General features: G+C 37.3%; 1 protein-coding gene across 1 annotated transcript in view; it reads right to left on the bottom strand.

Annotated features, from left to right (window-relative positions):
• Positions 1 to 21,370, bottom strand: part of STXBP4 (syntaxin binding protein 4) — a 158,132-nt gene that overhangs the window by 97,553 nt on the left and 39,209 nt on the right. Inside the window, exons 9-10 of the mRNA XM_021704305.1 lie at positions 12,961 to 13,050; positions 8,178 to 8,243 (exon numbers count right to left, since the gene is read on the bottom strand). Of these exons, the coding sequence (XP_021559980.1) occupies positions 8,178 to 8,243; positions 12,961 to 13,050 (156 nt within the window). The remainder of the gene's footprint in view (positions 1 to 8,177; positions 8,244 to 12,960; positions 13,051 to 21,370) is intronic.

Consider the following 21,370-nt stretch of genomic DNA (forward strand, 5'->3'; position numbering starts at 1 on the left):
AACAATACATAGGAGGCTTTCATTATATCTCTATTGCATGGTGCTGGTCTACACTATTACAAAAGTCTCTTCTCTGATCTTCAGTTACTTCCCAACCTACTGTTAATATTCTTAAGTATTGATGTTCTTGGGGCGCCTGGGTGTTACCCTCTCTATAAAAAGTCTCATTTTCCTTGTAGCCAGAATTAGATTTTCCTCCTCTAAATCAAATGGTTAAAACAAATCATTCCCACATCTTTTTTCAGCACCTAATATTTCTTTTTCTATTATTTATAACAATGACCATGGTAGTTTATATTTGTTGCATGCTTAATATGAGCTGTACACATTTATACTATTTGTCTTAATACTTCTGAGAGTTTTGTGAGGGATCCTATTATCAAACTCATTTTAGAAATGACAAAACTGAGGCTTGAAGAGATGAAGTAGCTTGCCCAAGGTCAAGAGCAAAGGAGGCAGGATCCAGATAAACCTGTGTGGTCTAACTCCAAAGCCCATTATTGCCTACATTACTCCTCATGCTGATTCACCATTCTTCATATAAGATTCCTTTTCCTGTTTATTTTTTCATCAATGTCCTGTTCTTTCCTATGGAATATTAAGTTCTGACAGATTTGTCTTAGATCATTTATTCCTGAAGGCCTGACCTTCCCTAATAGACACTAATCCATTCAGAGAAATAAATACGGGAGGGCCTCAAGTGGAAGAAACAGGTAGTGCAAGGGGGAAAAAAAAAAAAGCAAAACTTAATTTTTCTTTAGATTCATTTTTTAATCAATCCTTAATGTAATTATTTTGTCAAACATGCTTGATATTCTAAAGCTTTTAAGCTCTAAGCATTTAGGAGAAAAGAAACTTTTAATTAAATGTAGAAAAAAATCCCACCCTCTAATTTGTTCTAAATGTAAAAATTTTTTCAGGATGCAAAGAAACAGTACAATGTAAAAAGGTCTAGCCACATAAACTGGTGCCGGTATCGAAGATACAGAATTAAAATAACTAAAAAGCTGGTGGCGCCTGGGTGGCTCAGTCGTTGGGTGTCTGCCTTCGGCTTGGGTCATGGTCCCAGGGTCCTGGGATTGGGCCCCGCATCGGGCGCCCTGCTCCGCGGGAGGCCTGCTTCTCCCTCTCCCTCTCCCCCTGCTTGTGTTCCCTCTCTTGCTGTGTCTCTGTGAAATAAATAAAATCTTAAAAAAAAAAAAAGGAAGAAGTAGGGGCGCCTGGGTGGCTCAGTCGTTAAGCGTCTGCCTTCGGCTCGGGTCATGATCCCAGGGTCCTGGGATCAGGCCCCGCATTGGGCTCCCTGCTCCGCGGGAGGCCTGCTTCTCCCTCTCCCACTCCCCCTGCTTGTGTTCTCTCTCTCGCTGTGTATCTCTCTCTGTCAAATAAATAAAATCTTTAAAAAAAAATAATAAAATGAGATAAAATAAAATAAAATAACTAAAAAGCATACCAACCACAGTACAAAAATACCTAATGAGTCTGAAAATTGGCCAAAAAATAGATGACTTTGAACACTTTTTATTTGGAAATAATTTCAAATGTACCCAAGAGTTGCAAGAATTAGGAATAGTACAAAGTACATCCTCATGCCCTCCACCCAGATTTACCTAGTTCACCAGATTCATCCTTTCGCTAACATGTTCATGAATGAGAAATAAAGTACTCTTGTAAGCTGTTGTTATTTAGAGGTTGCTATTGCTGAGATTCTGCATATTCTCAATCTCTCTCATATATAAACACACACACACATACATGCACACACATGCGTACAGATGTATATACATAAAACACATGCACAGATATACACACGGATCAGTTTTTTAACCTTTTGAGGGTAAGTTACATACATCATGGTTCTTCACCCCTAAAAACTTCAGTATTTCCTAAGTATATTCTCACATAACCACAGTATAGTTGTCAAACTTAGGAAATTTAACACTGATTCTTTTACCTAACCTATCATCTGCATTCCAATTTTGTCAATTGACCCAATAATATCCCTTAGAACATTTTTCCCATTTCAGTGCAGGATCCGGTCTACTATGGTCAGGTGTTGTATTTACTTCCCTGTTTAGGCTCTTTTAATCTGGGACCTTTTATTGCCTTTCTTCTTTTTTTAATGACATTGATATTTTTGGAGAATACAAACCTTTTTTCTCTCGTGCTCCTTCTCTGTATCTCTCTCTCTCACACACACCCCTTTAAAAAAAAATTAAGGGGCGCCTGGGTGGCTCAGTTGGTTAAGCATCTGCCTTCGGCTCAGGTCATGATCCCCGGGTCCTGGGACTGAGCCCCACATCAGGCTCCTGCTCAGCGGGGGGCCTGCTTCCCCCCGCCTCTGCTGCGCCCCCTGCTTGCGCTCCGTCAAATAAATAAAAAAACTTTAAAAAAATAAAAATAAAAAAAATTAAACTATCTCTGATCTTGGGTTTGTCAAATGCTTCCTCATGGCTAGATTCAGGTTACACATTCTCAGCCGGAATACTACGTAGGTGATGTGTCCTTTTCAAGGTTTCACATTTGGAGTCACATTCTCCATCTGTTCTTCATTGGTACTATCAATTTTTAGCACCAGTCAAGGTGTTGTCTTATTTCACCACTGTGTAATTATTATTTTCCCCTAGCAATTAATAAGCAGTTCGTAGAGAACTACTTTAAAATCATGTAAATACGTAAATACTCAGCTCTTCATCAAAATTTCCCCCTAGATTTAGCATCTGATGACTCCAGCCTGATTCAGTCTATACTAACACAGATGCAAAATGTTGGTTTCCCAAATCTGGCAGCCTCTCTGCACATAACAGTCTATAATGAGCAAGAACTTTCCTTTCTCCCCATTAATTAACTCATTAATCTATTTACTAATGGTATGGACTTACGAATTACTATTTTTTCAATGGTCTGCAATTCATTACTGTATTTAATTATTTTGGTACTCAAGATTCTTCCAGATTTGACCAGCAAGAGCCCTTTTCAAGCTTGTTCCTTGTGACAAGACCCCGTCATTTTGAGCACTTCCTTATTTTCTGGCAAAATGAGATGTTCCAAGTTTGTCTTGTATTTACCCTCCCCCAATGCTTAAATTAGTCATTTCTTCAAGGAAACTGGGTTCCTTTAGTAGTGAATGATATCTGGGCACTTAGATATGCTATGTGTTCACTGCTATTAGGTTGTCTGCTTCTTGGCTCTTACAGCTGACATATATATAATGAATATGCATATATGCAAACATACATATAGATACATGCACATATACATTCATATGCACATACACTTATATATTTTAGAAGTGATCCCTTTGTAATACCTCCAAATTGCAGTCCAACCCACAGGATTCTTTTGTGACTTCCTTCATTCTGTTTTGTATTATCTATGCTTTTTCATTGAGATTTTGGCTCTCAGTGACAATCAACACATTTGCTAAAACCTACACTACATCTAAAATGGGTTTCAGAATTGCTTTGCCCATGGGCACCTGGGTGGCTCAGTCGGTTAAGCGTCTGCCTTCACCTCAGGTCATGATCCCAGAGTCCCAGGATCGAGTCCTGCACTGGACTCCCTGCTCAGGGGAGAGTCTGCTTCTCCCTCTGACACCCCTCTTGTGCTCTCACGCTCTCAAATAAATAAATAAAATCTCTCTAAAAAAAAAAAAATAGAATTGCTTTGCCTGTACCACTAAGACAACAACAAAAAATACTAAAAAATTTTCAGGATTTGTTTGCACTTCTTTTCCAACTCAACCCAACCTGTCAAAGTCTGAACACAAATACTGTATTCATAAATTACTTGAAATAGTTTTCTCTTGTGTTTCTTTAGCATGGATATGGTATTCATTTGAAGTACACATGGATTCATTTGTTTTGGTCTGTGTGTAGCTTTAAGTTCATTTTCTCTTATCTTTATTGCTTTTTCTATGTTTTCTAAATGTGTTGAATATTAACATGTACCCCAAAGTAAAAATTATATAAAAAGTTATTCTCAGACAGGTGTCAGTCCCTCCTTCATCTTATCCACCATGTGTCCACCCACATTGTAGATAACCAGTTTCATCACTGTGTAGTTCATCCTTCCTTTGGTGTCTTTTGTAAAAGATAAACAGATCTATAACTGCTCTTGTTTATTAAATACGGCATACTATTTATACTCTTTTGAACTTGGCTTTTTTTACTTGGTAGTATCTCCTGGAAATCACTCTGTATTACTCAAGAGAGATTAAGGTAGTTTTCAATATTTTCTAATTATAAATAATATTGTAATACTGTGCATATGTATTTTCATATTATTAGAGGTATATCTCCAGGGTAAATTCCTAGATGTGAGATTGTCAGGTAGAAGGGTAAATGATATGTAGATTTGTTAAAACTACCAGTTCTTCTTCATAGGGGTACCATTTTGCATTCCCAATGAGAATGACTGTTTTGAAACACCCTCACCAAGAGACTACTGTCAAGCTTTTGAGTTTTTGCTAATGTGATGGGTGAGAAATGGTATTGGTCTGATTTTTCTTAAAAAAACAAAACAATCAGACAAACCCTGTTGAGGTAGAATTTATCTATAGTAAATTTCAATATAATAAAATTTACTAATTTTAGGTTACAGTTTAATAACTTTGCTTAACCCAAGGTCATAAAAGTTTTTTCTAGAATTTATTTTAGTTCCTATGTTTAGACCTACAATCCCATTCACAGTTCGTTTTTGAGTATGAAATGAGGTAGGGGTTGAGATTCACTTTTTTCCTCAAATATTCCCTTATTTTACCCCCATGTATTGTAACAAGCATCTTTCCCCCAGGGAATTGTCTGTGAACCTTTTAGAATATCAAGTGACTCTAAGTGTGGTCCATTTCCACAAGTGTCAGACTATGTTAGCTCCAGGCTTACAGCCAGGAGGAGCAGTCTGTCTGATTATGTTCATTCTCCAATCCCTTTGGGAGTTGCCTACCGTATAACGTCCAGGTTTTAAAGTTGTTTTCTGTTGGAAGATGTCTTCTGCCAGTGTTTCCCTCTATCATTACTAGAAGATGGAAGTCCTATCTTAGTGTAGATTTAACTGGTATTTCTCTTATTATGAGAAGCTTGATCCCAGGACCCTGGGACCGTGACCTGAGCTGAAGACAGATGCTTAACAACTGAGCCACCCAGGCGCCCCTCACTGAGTTAGTTTTATCACTGATTGTCTACGGTTTTCTGGATTACTATTATGTCATCTGCAAGCAGATGGTTTTATTTATTTTTTCTAACTCATATGCCCCTACTTGTTGTTCTAGTCTAATTGCATTTTCTTTTTTTGTGTGCTGTTTTTATCAGGTTTAGGCATCAATGTGACACTAGCTTCAAAAAAAAAAGAATTTGGAAATTTTCTTTCATTTTTTTTTATCCTTCAGAGAACACTTAATGTAGTTTTGGGATTGCTAAAGGTTTCGTTAAATTTCTCTGTGAAACATCTGGCCTGGTCCTCTTCTAGAGGGTAGTTTCTTGATAACTTTATTTCTTTTATGGAAACTGGTCTGTTAAGCTTTCCATCTCTACTGAGGTCAGTTTTGGTAAAATATATTTTCCTAAGACAACCTTTTAATAGATGAGATAGTTTTAATAATAACCCATTCATGTTAATTGAGATAACTATTATGTTTGGTCTCAATTTGGTCATATTTTGTTGAAATTACTGTGTGCATATATTATATTTATATGTGTTTATTTTGTGTATTTCCTTTGCTTTTTAAAAAATTTCTTTTGGTATTTAGGAAGATTTGTCTTTTCATTCTATAGGTTACCTTTGTATTATTACTTTTTTATAGTGCCTGAAATCTCCTCTATTTTTACCTAATCTTTTACTATTTGACATCAGTTTTAAATGATACCTTTACTTATACAACAAAGTTGTTATATTCTGTTTTCCTCCTTTTCCCCCCCTCCTTTGTCCTCTGATTTTTTAAAAATAAACTGCACCTTTTGATTTTTTTTTTTTTGGTCAGACATGTACTGTTAATGTGTTGCTCTTTTACCTGCAAACTCACTCTCATTTTGGTCTCAGCTATAAAATAACATCTGTGAAATGCTCAGTCTCTGGGAAAATCTGGACAAAGTTTTCCAGTTATTTTTTGGCTGGATGAAACTCATCCTCTCCTAGATTCTTCAGGAATACTACGTATTTGCAGTATTCCCTGAATACTGGCACATTCCAAATTTTTTCCAGGGCCTTGATATCTGAAAGTCAGCTTGACTGTACACAATTTGGTTTACACTTTCTTTCCTTTAGTTTCTTGAAAATGTTACTTTACTATGGCCTTATTTTGTTGTGTTGAGAAGGCTGATCCTGGTCAAATTCTACTATCTTTGTAAGTTGTCTCATCTTTTCACTTAGAGGCACTGTGCATTTTCCCCTCTATCTCTAAAGCCTAATAAGTTTACTGGGTATGTCCTAAAGTTGATCTTTCTAGTTCAGATTTCTTCTAGTACCCACTAATAGATTCAGGTCTTCTTTTATTTCTGTAAAGTTTTTATGGATTATAGTTCTAAACATTAGTGTTGTTCAGTTGTTTTACTTCTTCAAGAAACTCTTTAATTTCCTTATTTCATTATCATTTTCCTGGTTATGGTTTTTTTTTTTTTTTTTTTTCAATGCCTTTTCATTTGTATCATTTCCTGGACAACTTACAAACTTAATTTTCATTTCTGGTATGTTTTTGTCTTTTTCTTCTAATTCCTTCCTAAGTTTTACCAACTCTCATTTTATTTCTTCCTGCTTTTTTAAAATATCATTTCTATTTTAGTTTTTTAAAATTTCTGATTTGAAGTGTTTTTTCTTAGTGCCAAATGCTTTGTTTGAGGATATTTAATTGAATTTGGAGTGTTGTGTTAACACGTTTTCTTCAGCTTTGTGGTTGAATTGTTTTGGAGAATTTTCATCAAAAGGAAAGCTTTAATTCATATTGTCCGATTTTTCACAGTTGTTTTGTAATAAGGGGGACAGATTTAATTTTTTTTCCTATTCCATTCCCCCCCCCCCAGCACAGAAAGAGTTCTTAGTTCAATAGCACCCTCTTCTGTGCAGTTTCTTTATGGATCATGTTGTTGAAGGTCATGGTGGGGGTAGACGGAAAGGATTGGTATGTCTTGTTTCTCTTTCATTTCTGCAAGATCTTTAATTTTCCCCTCTTATTTCCTTATTGCCTCATCTCCAAGGGATACCGCCCTGTTTCTGTTCATTTGGTTATTCCCCAGAAGCAATGATTTTCCAAGGCTGCCATTTCTGGTTGCACACTTTCTCAAGTCCTGAGAACCACCCAATACTAATCTGTGCTTAGATTCTGGCATTCATTGTTGCAATTTCTTTCTGGAGGTGATTGTGTTTGTACTTCATCTAACTGCTTTGTTTTTTCCTGTTCTTTTTCAGAGTCACTTAAGGCTTACCACTTCTGTTCTTTGTATCCCAAGTTTCAGTGGCAGGAAGGCTGCAGGACTTTGTTGAAATTGTTTTACTCTGTTTATATGTACTTTGAAGGATGTGGCACTTTATGTCACAGTCATATTGAAGGTATGAATCCTGTATGATTTCATTTGCTCTCTTTGTTGACTTTATGTTTTCTGGGGAGATAATGTTCAGGAAATTAAAAATCAGATGATTGCCACTGATATCTAGCTATGTTCTCTTTATCTTTCTACCCTTATCAATATTTTGTTTATTTGTATATCTATTTTATGATAATGCCATTGTATTTGCTTTGTTGCAAGGTACCTAAAATTCTGTAAGGGATGATGTAGAGCAAAAATAAGTTTTTACTTTTTAGTATTAAAAAATAAAAGTAAAAAATGCTCTGACTTGGAGGGTTTTTTCTTGTTTTGTATTTTCTTTAATAAAGTAAGGTATGAGTAACAGAAGAAAAGAAAAAGGGATAAGAAAAGAAAAAGGAAAAATAATAGAGAAAGAAAAAAGAATAGAAAAGCAATGAGATTGATCATTTACTTCCAATAACCATGGTTATCTGGTTTTGAAAGCAATTTCTTTGAGCAATAGTAGCAGGACTTCAGCACAGATACAGCATCTGAAAGTGACTGATTTTAAGACTTATGCTATTTTATACTATATTATTCACATCTGTAAGGTCCGGGACATTATATAGCATATGTTTCCCACATTAACACAAAGCACATATATATAATACATGCACTTACTTGTTTCACATTCTGGAGTTCTTCTGTCAACTGTTTCTTTTGTCTTTCTGATTCAAATAACTTTTCCTATATTTAAAAACCACTGAATTAATAATACATTATGAAGTATCAATGAGTATCATTTTTAGGGCTTTATTTCAACATTTATAAATTCTCCAAACATCCAATTGTGACAATCTGAAAATGCATTTATGTCACAATTGTACTGTAAATAACTAATTACTTTTAAATGGTATGTGTAAAGCCAGAAAGTGACTAAGAACTGCATTTTCTGTTACTTTAATTAGCCATTTTGTACAATCTCAAAATCTGAGCTCCAAAACAATTCAATTAGGATGAAAATGTGTAAATACTAACTAAATTTTGGGCAATAGCAATCATCACCAAAGAGCTTCCAAATTGAAGAGCATTATTATTACAACCTAGAAGTAAAGGTTTCTTACCACACTAAAGAGGACATATGAAACTGGATTGACTATTGTTTTTCTAATTTACCTTGTGCTTGGAATATTATCCATACAAATGAAGATATGACTAGTGTAACCAAAATATAAAATAATAGTTACTAAGGTAGAATAAATAATATTATGCATGCAAATAAAATATTATTATCTTTGAAATTAAAATTAATTTAAGCACACACCCTAAAACATCCAGCTTTTTAAAAAGATATCATAAATAAATCCACATTTTATTGATCAAATCAGAAATACTAAGAGTAATTTAAGGACCATTTTACTATAAACTTGAGCAGAGGAATTGCTTGAAGATTAAATTGAGTGGTAAATATTCATGGCAACACTGCAATGTTTATAAGAAGCATTCTGTTTCCTGGTATTTTTCAGCACATTCTTATCAAAGATATGAAATGAAGGTATATGAAGATGAATTTAATACAGCAATCTAATGAATCTGCCACAGACCAGGAGCCAAGAAACTGCTGGCTCTCATGCTCTAGCAAGTCACCTTCACTCTGTGTCCTAGTTTTTTTGCATCTGTAAATGGAAAATACATCTATTTTCATTCAGCTTTGCAAAGCAGTAGCAATCTGAACTTTGCAGAAAGGCTTTAAGTTAAATAAAGCCCATAGCACTTTTAAAAAATCATTCTTGTCAAATAAAAATTAGCCACTGGCATCAAATGATCTTGTTTTCATTTTTATTTGTGCCTCAAATCAGACATGAATAGAGATGTCGCAAGTGATGAGAGAATACCTACATGCTCTATGAACTTCATTGAACAACCTCTGTTATCTGTGTGTGTGTAAGACAAGTAGAAATACTGAAGATACACATATTACCTCGAAGAAGTATTTATGGCTGTGTACACTCTTTTACATGGCCAATCAAGTGGTTCTCAGCCAACAGATAGGTTTCCGGGTAAAGGAAATTATAAAATATAGAATATGCTGTATCTGGGATTTCAGGTCCTGTCACATTAGGATATGTTTAGTTACATGTCATAGACTTTAAAGGTGAACTCTGACTTATTGAAGAGCTCCTTAGGGGAGCCCTGTTTAAATGTTACATAAATGCAATTTTAAGTTAAAATTCTAATAATTAGTACTGATATTTAAAGGAAAACTGAAAAATATCACTAAATTTAACAATGATACACATTAAGAAAATGAAAAGATCTGAGAGCTTCCGAAAGTTGTTTTTGTTTTTGTTTTTGTTTTTGAGAGAGAGAGAGGGGGAGAGACAGAGAGTCTTAAGCAGGCTCCATACCTAGCACAGATCCTGACACAGGACTTGATCTCACAACCCCAAGATCATGACCTGAGCCAAAATCAAGAGTCCAATGCTTAACCAACTGAGCCACCCAGGCATCTCTGAAAGTTCTGATGAACCATAAGATTTAATGGCTTAAACTGTGGAAAGAGCCAAGATGTCCATCGACAGATGAATGGATAAAGATGTGGTATATATATACATATATATATATGTATATATATATACACACACACACACACACAATGGAATATTATGCAGCCATCAAAAGGAATGAAATCTTGCCATTTGCAACGACATGGATGGAACTGGAGGGTATTATGCTGAGCGAAATAAGTCAATCAGAGAAAGACATGTATCACATGACCTCACTGATATGAGGAATTCTTAATCTCAGGAAACAAACTGAGGGTTGCTGGAGTGGGGGTGGGTGGGACCCATGGGGTGACTGGGTGATAGACACTGGGGAGGGTATGTGCTATGGTGAGCGCTGTGACTTGTGCAAGACTGTTGAATCACAGACCTGTACCTCTGAAACAAATAAAACATTATATGTTAAAAAAAAAAAGAAGAAGAAGATAGCAGGAGGGGAAGAATGAAGGGGGGGTGGAATCGGAGGGGGCGATGAACCATGAGGGACGATGGACTCTGAAAAACAAACTGAGGGTTCTAGAGCGGATGGGGTGGGAGGATGGGTTAGCCTGGTGGTGGGTACTGAGGAGGGCACGTTCTGCATGGAGCACTGGGTGTTATGCACAAACAATGAATCATGGAACACTACATCTAAAACTAATGATGTAATGCATGGTGATTAGCATAACATAACAAAAAAATATTTAATGGCTTATGCAGAGATGAACTATATAAAATGCTATTTTACCAACACAGCCACCATTGGAGATGTTTTCAAAGAGAATATGAGGAAATTATTGTCAATTTATTCTTAAAACTAAATTTATGTTTTTTCATCTTTATTCTTAACTATTATACCAAAAAATGTAGAAGTGGTTTCAAAGTTGTAAAAAGTCTACAAAATATTCCATTAGTAATGGAATGCTCGTACACACTTGGAAGGAACATGAATTGGTAAAGCCCTTTGAAGGGTAACTTGGTAACATGTATAAAATTTTATGTGTCCATATCCTTTGATAAAGCAATTCCACTTTCAGAAATATATTCAGTTTGTACTTTTACTAGAAATTGCCCAAAGATACATCTACAAAGCTATTTATGATGGACTTACTTTAAGTAGAGGAAAACCAGAAGTAACCTAAATATTCATCATTAAGGAACTGGCTAGGGGCGCCCGGGTGGCTCAGTTGGCTAAGCATCTGCCTTTAGCCCAGGTCATGATCCCAGGGTCCTGGGATCGAGTCCTGCATCTGTTTTCCTGCTCAGAGGGAAGTCTGCTTGTCCCTCTCCCTTTGCCCCTCCCCCTGCTCTTGCTCTCTCTCAAATAGATAAATAAAAATCTTAAAAAAAAAAAAACAACAAACAACGAGCTGGCTAGATAACCTAGGACAGAACCACTGGATGACAGGAGAACCATTAGCAAGACTTTGGCAGGGGACACCTGGGTGGCTCAGTTGGTTAAGTATCTGCCTTTGGCTCAGGTCATGATCCCTGGGTTCTGGGATTGAGTCCTGTATTGGGCTCCTTGCCAACAGGGAGCCTACTTCTCCCTCTGCCGGCCATTCTCCCTGCTTGCTCAGTCTCTCTCTCTCTGACAAATAAATAAAATCTTTAAAAAAAAAAAAAGATTTTGGTAGATCTGCACATATTAACTCGAAAAGTAGCCCAAGATATAAGGCCAACAAAGAGAAAAAGAAATAGGAAGCAAGTTGTAAAAAAGTGTGCAGTGTGAAGAGATTTACATAAACGTTAAAATGCACATATACATTTATTTTTAGAAATATAATTGGCCATATAGAGAAAAAGTCTCTGAAAGGACAAACAAGGTGTGTTTAACAATGGCTTTCTCTAGAGGTTGGAATTTAAAAACTAAGGCAGGAAGGAAATTTCTTCCTTTTTTGGAGATGTGTAAAGATTTTGCTTTAATAAAAATTAAGTAAATAACCACAGAACTTTACTTATTTCAGAAAATAATTTAAAATAATCAAAAAAAAATATTCCTATGGTGAGTTAAGGGTAAATCAAGTAGTTTATACTGCTTTTCCTAAAGACTTGAAAAATACTGGGTTTCTGTGAAAATTAGGGTATACTACATGTGTATAATGTACTGTATGGTAACTAACATAATAAAATTAAAAAAAAAAGAAAATTAGGATATAATTTAAATTTAATATTCTACTAAAAACAGAATGAAAATATATAAAAAGAACCCAAATCTTAAAGTGTATTTGGGCATGCTGTCTTTTTTTTCTCTTAATCATATTACCTTAACTCCAAATTATGTTACCAAAACGAGAGGCCTCTGAAACATGCCCATAAACATGAAAAATCGTTATTTCCCAGTGAACATTTAAGGATCCAAAATTGTCATGGCTTGCTTTGTTGACTCATCTAATCTTTGTTGGTTTCTCATCCTTGCCACCAATACAAGAACAAAAAGGGGTGAGAAGAAGCCAGATCCGCAGGTATGAGCAAAAACCACTGTCTACACTGAGTCTTACATGGGTATTGCGAAATATAAGTAATAAGTATGTACACACAAAAAAAGGGACTCTTTAAAGGCCTACTGAAGGGCACCTGGGTGGCTTAGTCATTGGGCGTCTGCCTTCGGCTAAGGTCTTAGTCCCAGATCCTGGGATCGAGCCCCGCATCAGGCTCCCTGCTCGGCGGGAAGCCTACTTCTCCCTCTCCCACTCCCCCTGCCTGTGTTCCCTCTCTTGCTATGTCTCTCTCTGTCAAGTAAATAAATAAAATCTTAAAAAAAAATAAATAAATAAAGGCCTACTGAATGAATTATAAAATATTTGATATTACTATGAACACAAATAATATCAAATATTTGATAATTTATAATAAATATAATAATATTCTTCGGTTTCTTATTTCTCAACAAAATGTAAGGAGGTGAAATCGGAGATTACCTTGAGTGTATTCACTTCCTCCAAGGCATCATTTCTTTCACACTTAAGCCTTTCTATTTCATCTGCCTCTAAGGAATCACAGGGAAGAAGCTGTCAACATTAAAACAGAAGAAAAAAGTTATGCATTAGATGCTAATTATGAGAACTAGCATAAAAATCCTTCTTGACGAGTGTTAAGCTTTTGCATTTTAATAACAAAATTTAGTTTCTTACTTTGGAAGTCATTTGATTAGATGAAAGAAAATGTTAAAGCAATCTGGGGTAACTTGATTTAAGCTTGACTTTGTATGGTTGTTATTTATAACAGAATCTAAGTGATTATAAGATATACATACCCTGTTGTCACCTTTAGGTCATCAATTTTAATAATATAATTTCCCTTAAAAGTCTAAATTCTAAGATTGTATTTATAATGTCTAAAGACTTTATGAGTTATCAACATAAACTACTCCCCAAAGATATCCACCCCAGGTACATGGCATCTGAGGCTAACAAAATGCTGGACATTATCAACCAAGAGAGTTTATGTGACCTCAGTAAAGTTCATTGATTGATTCCATGCCTTGTTTTAACTAAACGAAATGCAATGTTAACAGCCAAGCAGCTTACAAAGATTCCCACACAGAAACTGTGGACTGCAGGTAGTATTAATAATTCATGCCCTATTGAACAACAACCGCCACAAAATAGCCGAGATGGCAATTCTTCTTCTCTTACTGCGGGCATGGTCTCTCTGACAGTTAATTACAAGGTAAAAAAACAATGATAATCTGACCAAAGCTAAAAATCCAAGTCTGATTACAGCCATCTTGTATGTATAAATTATAACAAAACTGGGCGCCTGGGTGGCTCAGTCGTTAAGCGTCTGCCTTTGGCTCAGGTCATGATCCCAGGGTCCTGGGATCGAGTCCCACATCGGGCTGCCTGCTCAGCAAGAAGCCTGCTTCTCCCTCTCCCATTCCCCCTGCTTGTGTTCCTGCTCTCGCTATCTCTCTCTCTGTCAAATAAATAAATAAAATCTTAAAAAAAAAATTATAACAGAACTAAAAAGAAAGAAGTATAGAAAACATAATTTAAAGGACTAGGTGGAGAAAATGATTGCTTTATAAGTATGGGCTTAAGGCAGAGCTCTTCAGAGAGGAGAGGTGAATGCAGAGTAAAAAAAAAGATAATAATTAATGATAGTGGTGCCTGGCAGTTAAGCTTCTGCCTTCGGTTCAGATCATGATCCTGGATCCGGCTGCCCGGCTCCCTGCTCAGTGGGGAGCCTGCTTCTCCCTCTCTCTCTGCCCTTCCCAGCCACCCCCCTGCCCCAACTTGTGCACACTCTCACTCTCTCTAATAAAGGAATAAAATCTTTTTTTTTTAAAATAAGATTTTATTTATTTATTTGACAGAGAGAGGGACAGCAAGAGAGGGAACTCAAGTAGGGGGAATGGGAGAGGAAGAAGCAGGCTTCTCGCTCAGCATGGAGCCCGATGCGGGGCTCGATCCCAGGACCCTGGGATCATGACCTGAGCCGAGGGCAGCCGCTTAACCAACTGAGCCACCCAGGTGCCCCTAAACAAATAAAATCTTAAAAAAAATAATTAACGGTATCACCACTTATTACGAACTTACTATGTGCAGATACATTGCTAAGGGCTATATACATTCAATATTATATCCTTCCTATAACCTCGTCTCCATTTAACAGATGGGGAAATAGACTCAGAAGTTTAGCAGCTTACCTAATGTTTCACAGCTGATAAACGGCCACCCCCAGATTCCCACAGAGGTCTGACATTAGTCTGTGATTTTACTAACCGCCCAACTGAAATCATGATGGAATAGATATGATAAATTCAGGTTTGATTTCTTTTTTTTTTTTTAAAGATTTCATTTATTTATTTTTGACAGAGAGAGAGACAGCGAGAGAGGGAACACAGCAGGGGAGTGGGAGAGGGAGAAGCGAGCTTCCCGCTGAGCAGGGAGCCCGATGTGGGGCTCGATCCCAGGACCCTGGGATCATGACCTGAGCCGAAGGCAGACGCTTAACTGACTGAGTCACCCAGGTGCCCCAGGTTTGATTTCTAAATCCTAGCATAACTGAAGTAGGAGTCATTCCTCAATTTGGGTGGAGAAATATTTTTCCCCACACGTTACTGGTTCCTTTGGTCCTGATAGTTACCTTGGGGTATCTATGGCCATTTGTTTCACAATTTACATCATCATCATCACATCGTCTTTGTCTGTCTCTGTTTCTCCACTCTTTAGTGAGTACTCAACACACACTCATAGAATTCATTCTTATACTGTTTAGGATTAGTTTTTTTTTTTAAGATTTTATTTATTTGACAGAGAGAAAGAGACAGCGAGAGAGGGAACACAAGCAGGGGGAGTGGGAGAGGGAGAAGCAGGCTTCCCGCGGAGCAGGGAGCCCGACGCGGGGCTCGATCCCAGGACCCTGGGACCATGACGTGAGCCGAAGGCAGACGCTTAACCGACTGAGCCACCCAGGCGCCCCTAGGATTAGTTTTTAACACATTTTCAAATGTAACAATATTTCCCAAAGTACATTCTAAAGGATATTAACTAGGTTTGCACAAAAGCCAAACTGAGTGGTAGTGATGGTGGTAGCGGTCCCTTTGGTCAGGTAAATTTGAGAAATGCAGGTTTTAGAAAAAAATGAACTTTCTCTCCTGCAGGGCTTTCAACATCCTTAATATGCTAAGGAGCATTTTTAATATCCCCGAAGGAAATAAAATTTAATAACTTGTTGCATTTCCTCAAGTTATTGGACAGTACCGCTGACCACCACACCTTTATTTTGTGGCATCTCACTGGACTAATGTCTGCAAACACAAAGTGTTCTGGGAAACACTGCTACTCAACATTCAGATAAGACTATTGTTATCTTGCATGCTACCTAAATGTGAAATAAACAGAATTCAAAGGTTTAAATAAGAATCTAGATAACAGAGCTAATTACATATATATTTTATATATATATATTTACTAAGTGAAATTATAGACCGGGGTTTTAGGGATGCGATTATAAACTTCTGAGCTTAAAACATGGAGGCAAATCATGCAGAAAAGGGCACGTGGTACCATTTTCGGAGGCAAAACACTAGGCTTGAACAATCATAGAACTATGACTTAAAAACAAAACAAAACAACATGTGTTATAATCCTTTTGCTATTTTAGGCTAAGCAGTGAAAACTTACAGCCAGAGAACTGGCCATAACTGGTACCTGTGAATTCTGTGAAAAGCCTCTCTGTGCTCAGTCATGTGTTAAGAGTTCGAATATGCTTCAACAAAGCAAGCGGCAGATGAAATGAATTGTTGCTATTTAACTTCAAATGATTCCAGACAGATAACTGTTTTCTAACCTCCTTTCAAATCTTGGACTTTACCCTTACCTTCCTCCATTCCTTTCCTGTCTGGTTCTCCCGGTATCATTTGTGACCCTCAGGCCCTCTGACCTCTGAAACACCCCGTAAATAACACTGTAAATCATTTCCACTCTATTCTGGATAGCTACTATTCCACTGGTCTCATTCTGAAACTCAATTCATCTTCAACAGAACAATATGTCTGTTTCAGGTCAATTTTTTTTTTTTTTATAAAAGCCTTCCATTAGAAACCCATTCAATTACCTCCTTTCCTTAAAGTTTCTGTATATTCTCTTATTTTCTCCTTCCTTTCTCTTGCTCACTCCTTTACTTCTTATAATTTGCTTTATATATCTTTCCTCCCATCCCCACATTTTGAAAATAATTATGTTCAATGTCACTAGCTAACCTAGTATTTGGCTAAATAAATGCAGCCCTCCATCAACTTTCTTAACTTCTTTGTTTCATGTAACATTGCTTAAGCCATCTGTCCTTGAAACTTTCTTTTCCCTAGGTTTTTAATATCCCACTATCTCACCTACTCTTCAGAATATTTAGGCTGTTTCTAATGACTTAATTTTATTTCCACTCCTTAAATGGGAGAGGGGAGGTTCCCCAAAGTTTGTCCCTTTCTCCTTTTTTCTCTACAAGCTCTCCCTGAGTGATCACGTTCACTGGCACGCTTCAACTATCACCCTCCAAATCATTCCCAAATCCCTCTTTGTGTCCAGTTCTTTATTTCCAATGGCCTTTTGGTTACTTACACCTGTCAACATATTAAACTTACTCTCTAAAATCCAACCTATCATCTTCTCCACTTTTCTTATTTCCCTATCTCTACTGACAGAACCATCCTATTATTAATCATCTTAATTAAAACTCTGCAGTTATCTTTAACTCATTCTCCCTTGGTTCTTACACCCAGATGCAAGTCTTTTTTTTTTTTTAATGATTTTAATTTATTTATTTGACAGAGAGAGACACAGCGAGAGAAGGAACACAAGCTGTGGGAGTGGGAGAGGGAGAAGCAGGCTTCCCGTGGAGCGGGGAGCCCGATGCGGGGCTGGATCCCAGCACCCTGGGATCATGACCCGAGCCGAAGGCAGATGCTTAACGACTGAGCCCAGGCGCCCCCAGATGCAAGTCTTAATAGTGATATACTTGTTGTTGGTAAATATCATGTATCTGTCTCTCCATTCCTTCCCATTGTCCTCACCTTCACCATAGTTCTTAATATTCTATATTTGGACTCTTTCCTTTGCCTACTATCTAGGCTACCTACCACCAGTTTCATTCCCTTTCAAGATAACCAACACTATTATAAATTATCATTTCTAAACTATCATTTTGATAATGTCACAATTCTCTCTAATGGCTCCTCACTGACTACAAGTACAAACTTCTAAGTGTAATATTCACCCTTTTAGGCCTAACTTCCTTCATTGATCTGCATGTACCCACTTACCTCTTAAAACAACTCGATTACTCTCTGCTTAACATCACATTATATGTATATTTTTATTCATGCTAATTCTCTTATTACTTTGCGTTCACCTCTTAAGCAGATAAAATCCTGTATATCATCTAAAACTCACTCAAATGCCAAGTCTGTTATGAATCGTCTCTAAATATTCTGAGCTCTGTCAGTCCTACGGCCTTACCACGCAATGCTACAGTTTTTTAAACTATAATTGTTTGTGTACATGCATTTCTCTATACAATACATTAAATTCCTTGAGGGACAGGCTTGAGTTTTGATTAATAATGAGCTGGAGCAGCTAACACAAGGCCGTGCACACTGTAGTTGTTTAATGTATATATACCTCATGTTTTACAGAGGAGTACATACTGCTATACACGGTGGGAAATACCTTTTATATCATGACCCCAGTATAAGGGAAACATTACTCACTCACATACAATTCACTATGATATTTTCCATTCTATTCTCTCACTTGTTAAAATGGGGGTTGCGATCCACCAAATTGATTTAGCAAGAAACCAAACTGTGAAATGTCTACTTTAGGGAATTAACAAGTGTTCTCTCTGTGATTTTAAGATAAGCCCTGTATGATATTTAGTTAGGATGGCAAACCCACCATCTTATTATGATAGACTCTAGTCTGCTGTTGCTAAGTTTAGAATTCTGATAAATCTAGGCTCCAGCCTTGCTTTTCTATATGCGACCTTGCGTAAGCCGCAGGTGTAGCACGGTGTGAATTTTCTAATATAGCAATGATTAGCATCACAGTGAGATAAGTACATTTTTAGATCTAAATGCCATATTATTCCAAAATCATGTTTGTTTGTTTGTTTTTTGTCAACTAAACAAAAGTAGGACTTAGACTGACTCAGCAATTCTTCCTTCTTGAAACACAGCATCTCAAGAAATCTTGAGTCAGATGAAACGATGAGCAAAAGCAGCTCGTCACAAAAGAGTATATATTGTGTGATTCTGTTTATTAGGATGTTCAAGAACAGGCAAAAGTAATCTACGCTAATATAAGTCAGAATAGTGGTTCCATTCTAAAGGTGGGAGTGGTGGCCAACTGGGACAAAGTTAGTACAATTGGAGCCTTTGGTGATTATACACGAGGTACCAATAGAAATTCATCACGTTGTACACTTGAGATTTTTATACTTTACAGGGTGTCCATTATGCTTCAGCAAAAATATTTTTAAAAAATCAATTAAGGAGGGGCGCCTGGGTGGCTCAGCCGTTAAGTGTCTGCCTTCGGCTCAGGTCACGATCCCAGGGTCCTGGGATCGAGCCCCGCATCAGGCTCTCTGCTCAGTGGGAAGCCTGCTTCTCCCTCTCCCGCTCCCCCTGCTTGTGTGCCCTCTCTCGCTGTCTCTATCTTTAAAAAATAAATAAATAAATAAATAAAAGCAATGTATACATACAATGGGATATTCTTCAGCCTCAAAAAAAAAAAGGGGGGGGGCACCTGGGTGGCTCAGTTGGTAAGCGTCTGCCTTCGGCTCAGGTCATGATCCCAGGGTCCTGGGATCGAGCCCCCCCCTCGGGCTCCCTGCTCGGCGGGAAGCCTGCTTCTCCCTCCCCCACCCGCCCTGCTTGGGTTACCTCTTCCGCTGTGTCTCTCTCTGTCAAATAAATAAAATCTTAAAAACAAAACAAAACAAAACATCAGTAGGTAAGGTGCCTAGGTGGCACAGTCACTAAGTATCTGACTCTTGGTTTCAGCTCAGGTCATGATCTCAGGGTCCTGGGATCGAGCCCCGCATCGGGCTCCCTGCTCTGCGGGAAACCTGCTTCTCCCTCTCCCACGCCCTCCCCCGCTTGTGTTCCTGCTCTCACTATCTCTGTCTCTGTCAAATAAACAAATAAAATCTTTAAAAAAAAAATAAATTAATTAAGGAAAAGACAAGCCAGAAAAAGGAAACACAAGTAAAAAACAACCATCCCTAACAGATGGATTGTTATATTTGACTCTGTTGTTTGTGACAAGATGGTTGAGGGGATATCCATAGTGGAATTTCCCCACTCTCACAGACTGTCAGCATCCTCAACCACAGATTGATTGATACTTCAGATGAAGCACTATGGTGTTTTTTCAACAACAACAAGTTTAGGAATACTGCTACAAAATAATAAGATATTTTTCATTTGTTTCTGATGAGCTACTTGACAAGCAGTGATTTTTGTAGTATTTTTCAAGCTGTGGTACATGACCCATTATGGAATTTTAAGTCCAAAAATTTAATGAAATAGAACTGAATATTAAATAAGAATGCAATGATATAGAAAACATAAGTACTACTTTGAGACTTTCGTTTCAGTTATATATGTGAGTATGGTGAAGTAAAAGGTATTCTTATTATGGATTCAAGTGAAAAAAAAAAGGACAACATTTTATGGGGATATCTTCTACATGTTGACAAGCAGAACATAACCAAAGAAGCCTTATAAACTAATATAATGACAATTGCACAACATTTTGATCTGAAGCCACAAACAGGAAATTATTGGCATGCAGAAAACCTTGTACAATTACCATGGGCACTTGGCTTTTGTCATCAAAGTATCACAGACTGAATACACTCTTATCTGCCCTAAAATCATATTGGCTAGAAAGGAAGTAAATTACTAATTTGGAGCACCAGTATTTTTTGCAGCTGCTAAGCAAGCTTTGCACGCTCACCCAAAGTCCTCTGAATTACCCGTTTCTCTTATGTTGTGAGCAACCTAACCACCTTGCCTTTCCCATCAAAAGTGGGGAAAGTAGCTTTGAGAACTGTTTGGCAGTAAGAAAACAATGCTCTGCAGTCATCATTAGGTAGGAAAATACATAACACCTGAAACAGCAGAAGAAAAACAGTGCTCTTACAGGTTCAGTTTTCCTACCTTAAATGCTACTAACTCAGTTCTGATAAGTCAGTGCCTCCATTCTAGGAGACTGGGTGATCTCCCGAAGGTTTCCAAATAACTAGATCACGGGAACTCTCATTCTCAATGATAGGAACTCTAATTTATTGCTATTGTGAATGCAAAATGGTATAGCCATTTTGGAAGACAGTTTGATGGTCTCTTATAAAACTAAACATCTTCTTATGTGATATATATATATATATATATATACACACACACACACACACAATGGAATATTATGCAGCCATCAAAAGGAATGAGATCTTGCCATTTGCAATGACATGGATGGAACTGGAGGGTGTTATGCTGAGTGAAATAAGTCAATCAGAGAAAGACATGTATCATATGACCTCACTGATATGAGGAATTCTTAATCTCAGGAAACAAACTGAGGGTTGCTGGAGTGGGGGGGTGGGGTGGGAGGGATGGGGTGGTTGGGTGATAGACACTGGGGAGGGTATGTGCTATGGTGAGTGCTGTGAATTGTGCAAGACTGTTGAATCACAGATCTGTACCTCTGAAACAAATAATGCAATATATGTTAAGAAAAAAAAAAGTAGAAGAAGATAGTAGGAGGGGAAGAATGAAGGGGGGGAAATCGGAGGGGGCGATGAACCATGAGAGACGATGGACTCTGAAAA

Source organism: Neomonachus schauinslandi, chromosome 15 (genome assembly GCF_002201575.2).
Source record: "Neomonachus schauinslandi chromosome 15, ASM220157v2, whole genome shotgun sequence".
In the NCBI taxonomy this organism is placed as follows: Eukaryota; Metazoa; Chordata; class Mammalia; order Carnivora; family Phocidae; genus Neomonachus; species Neomonachus schauinslandi.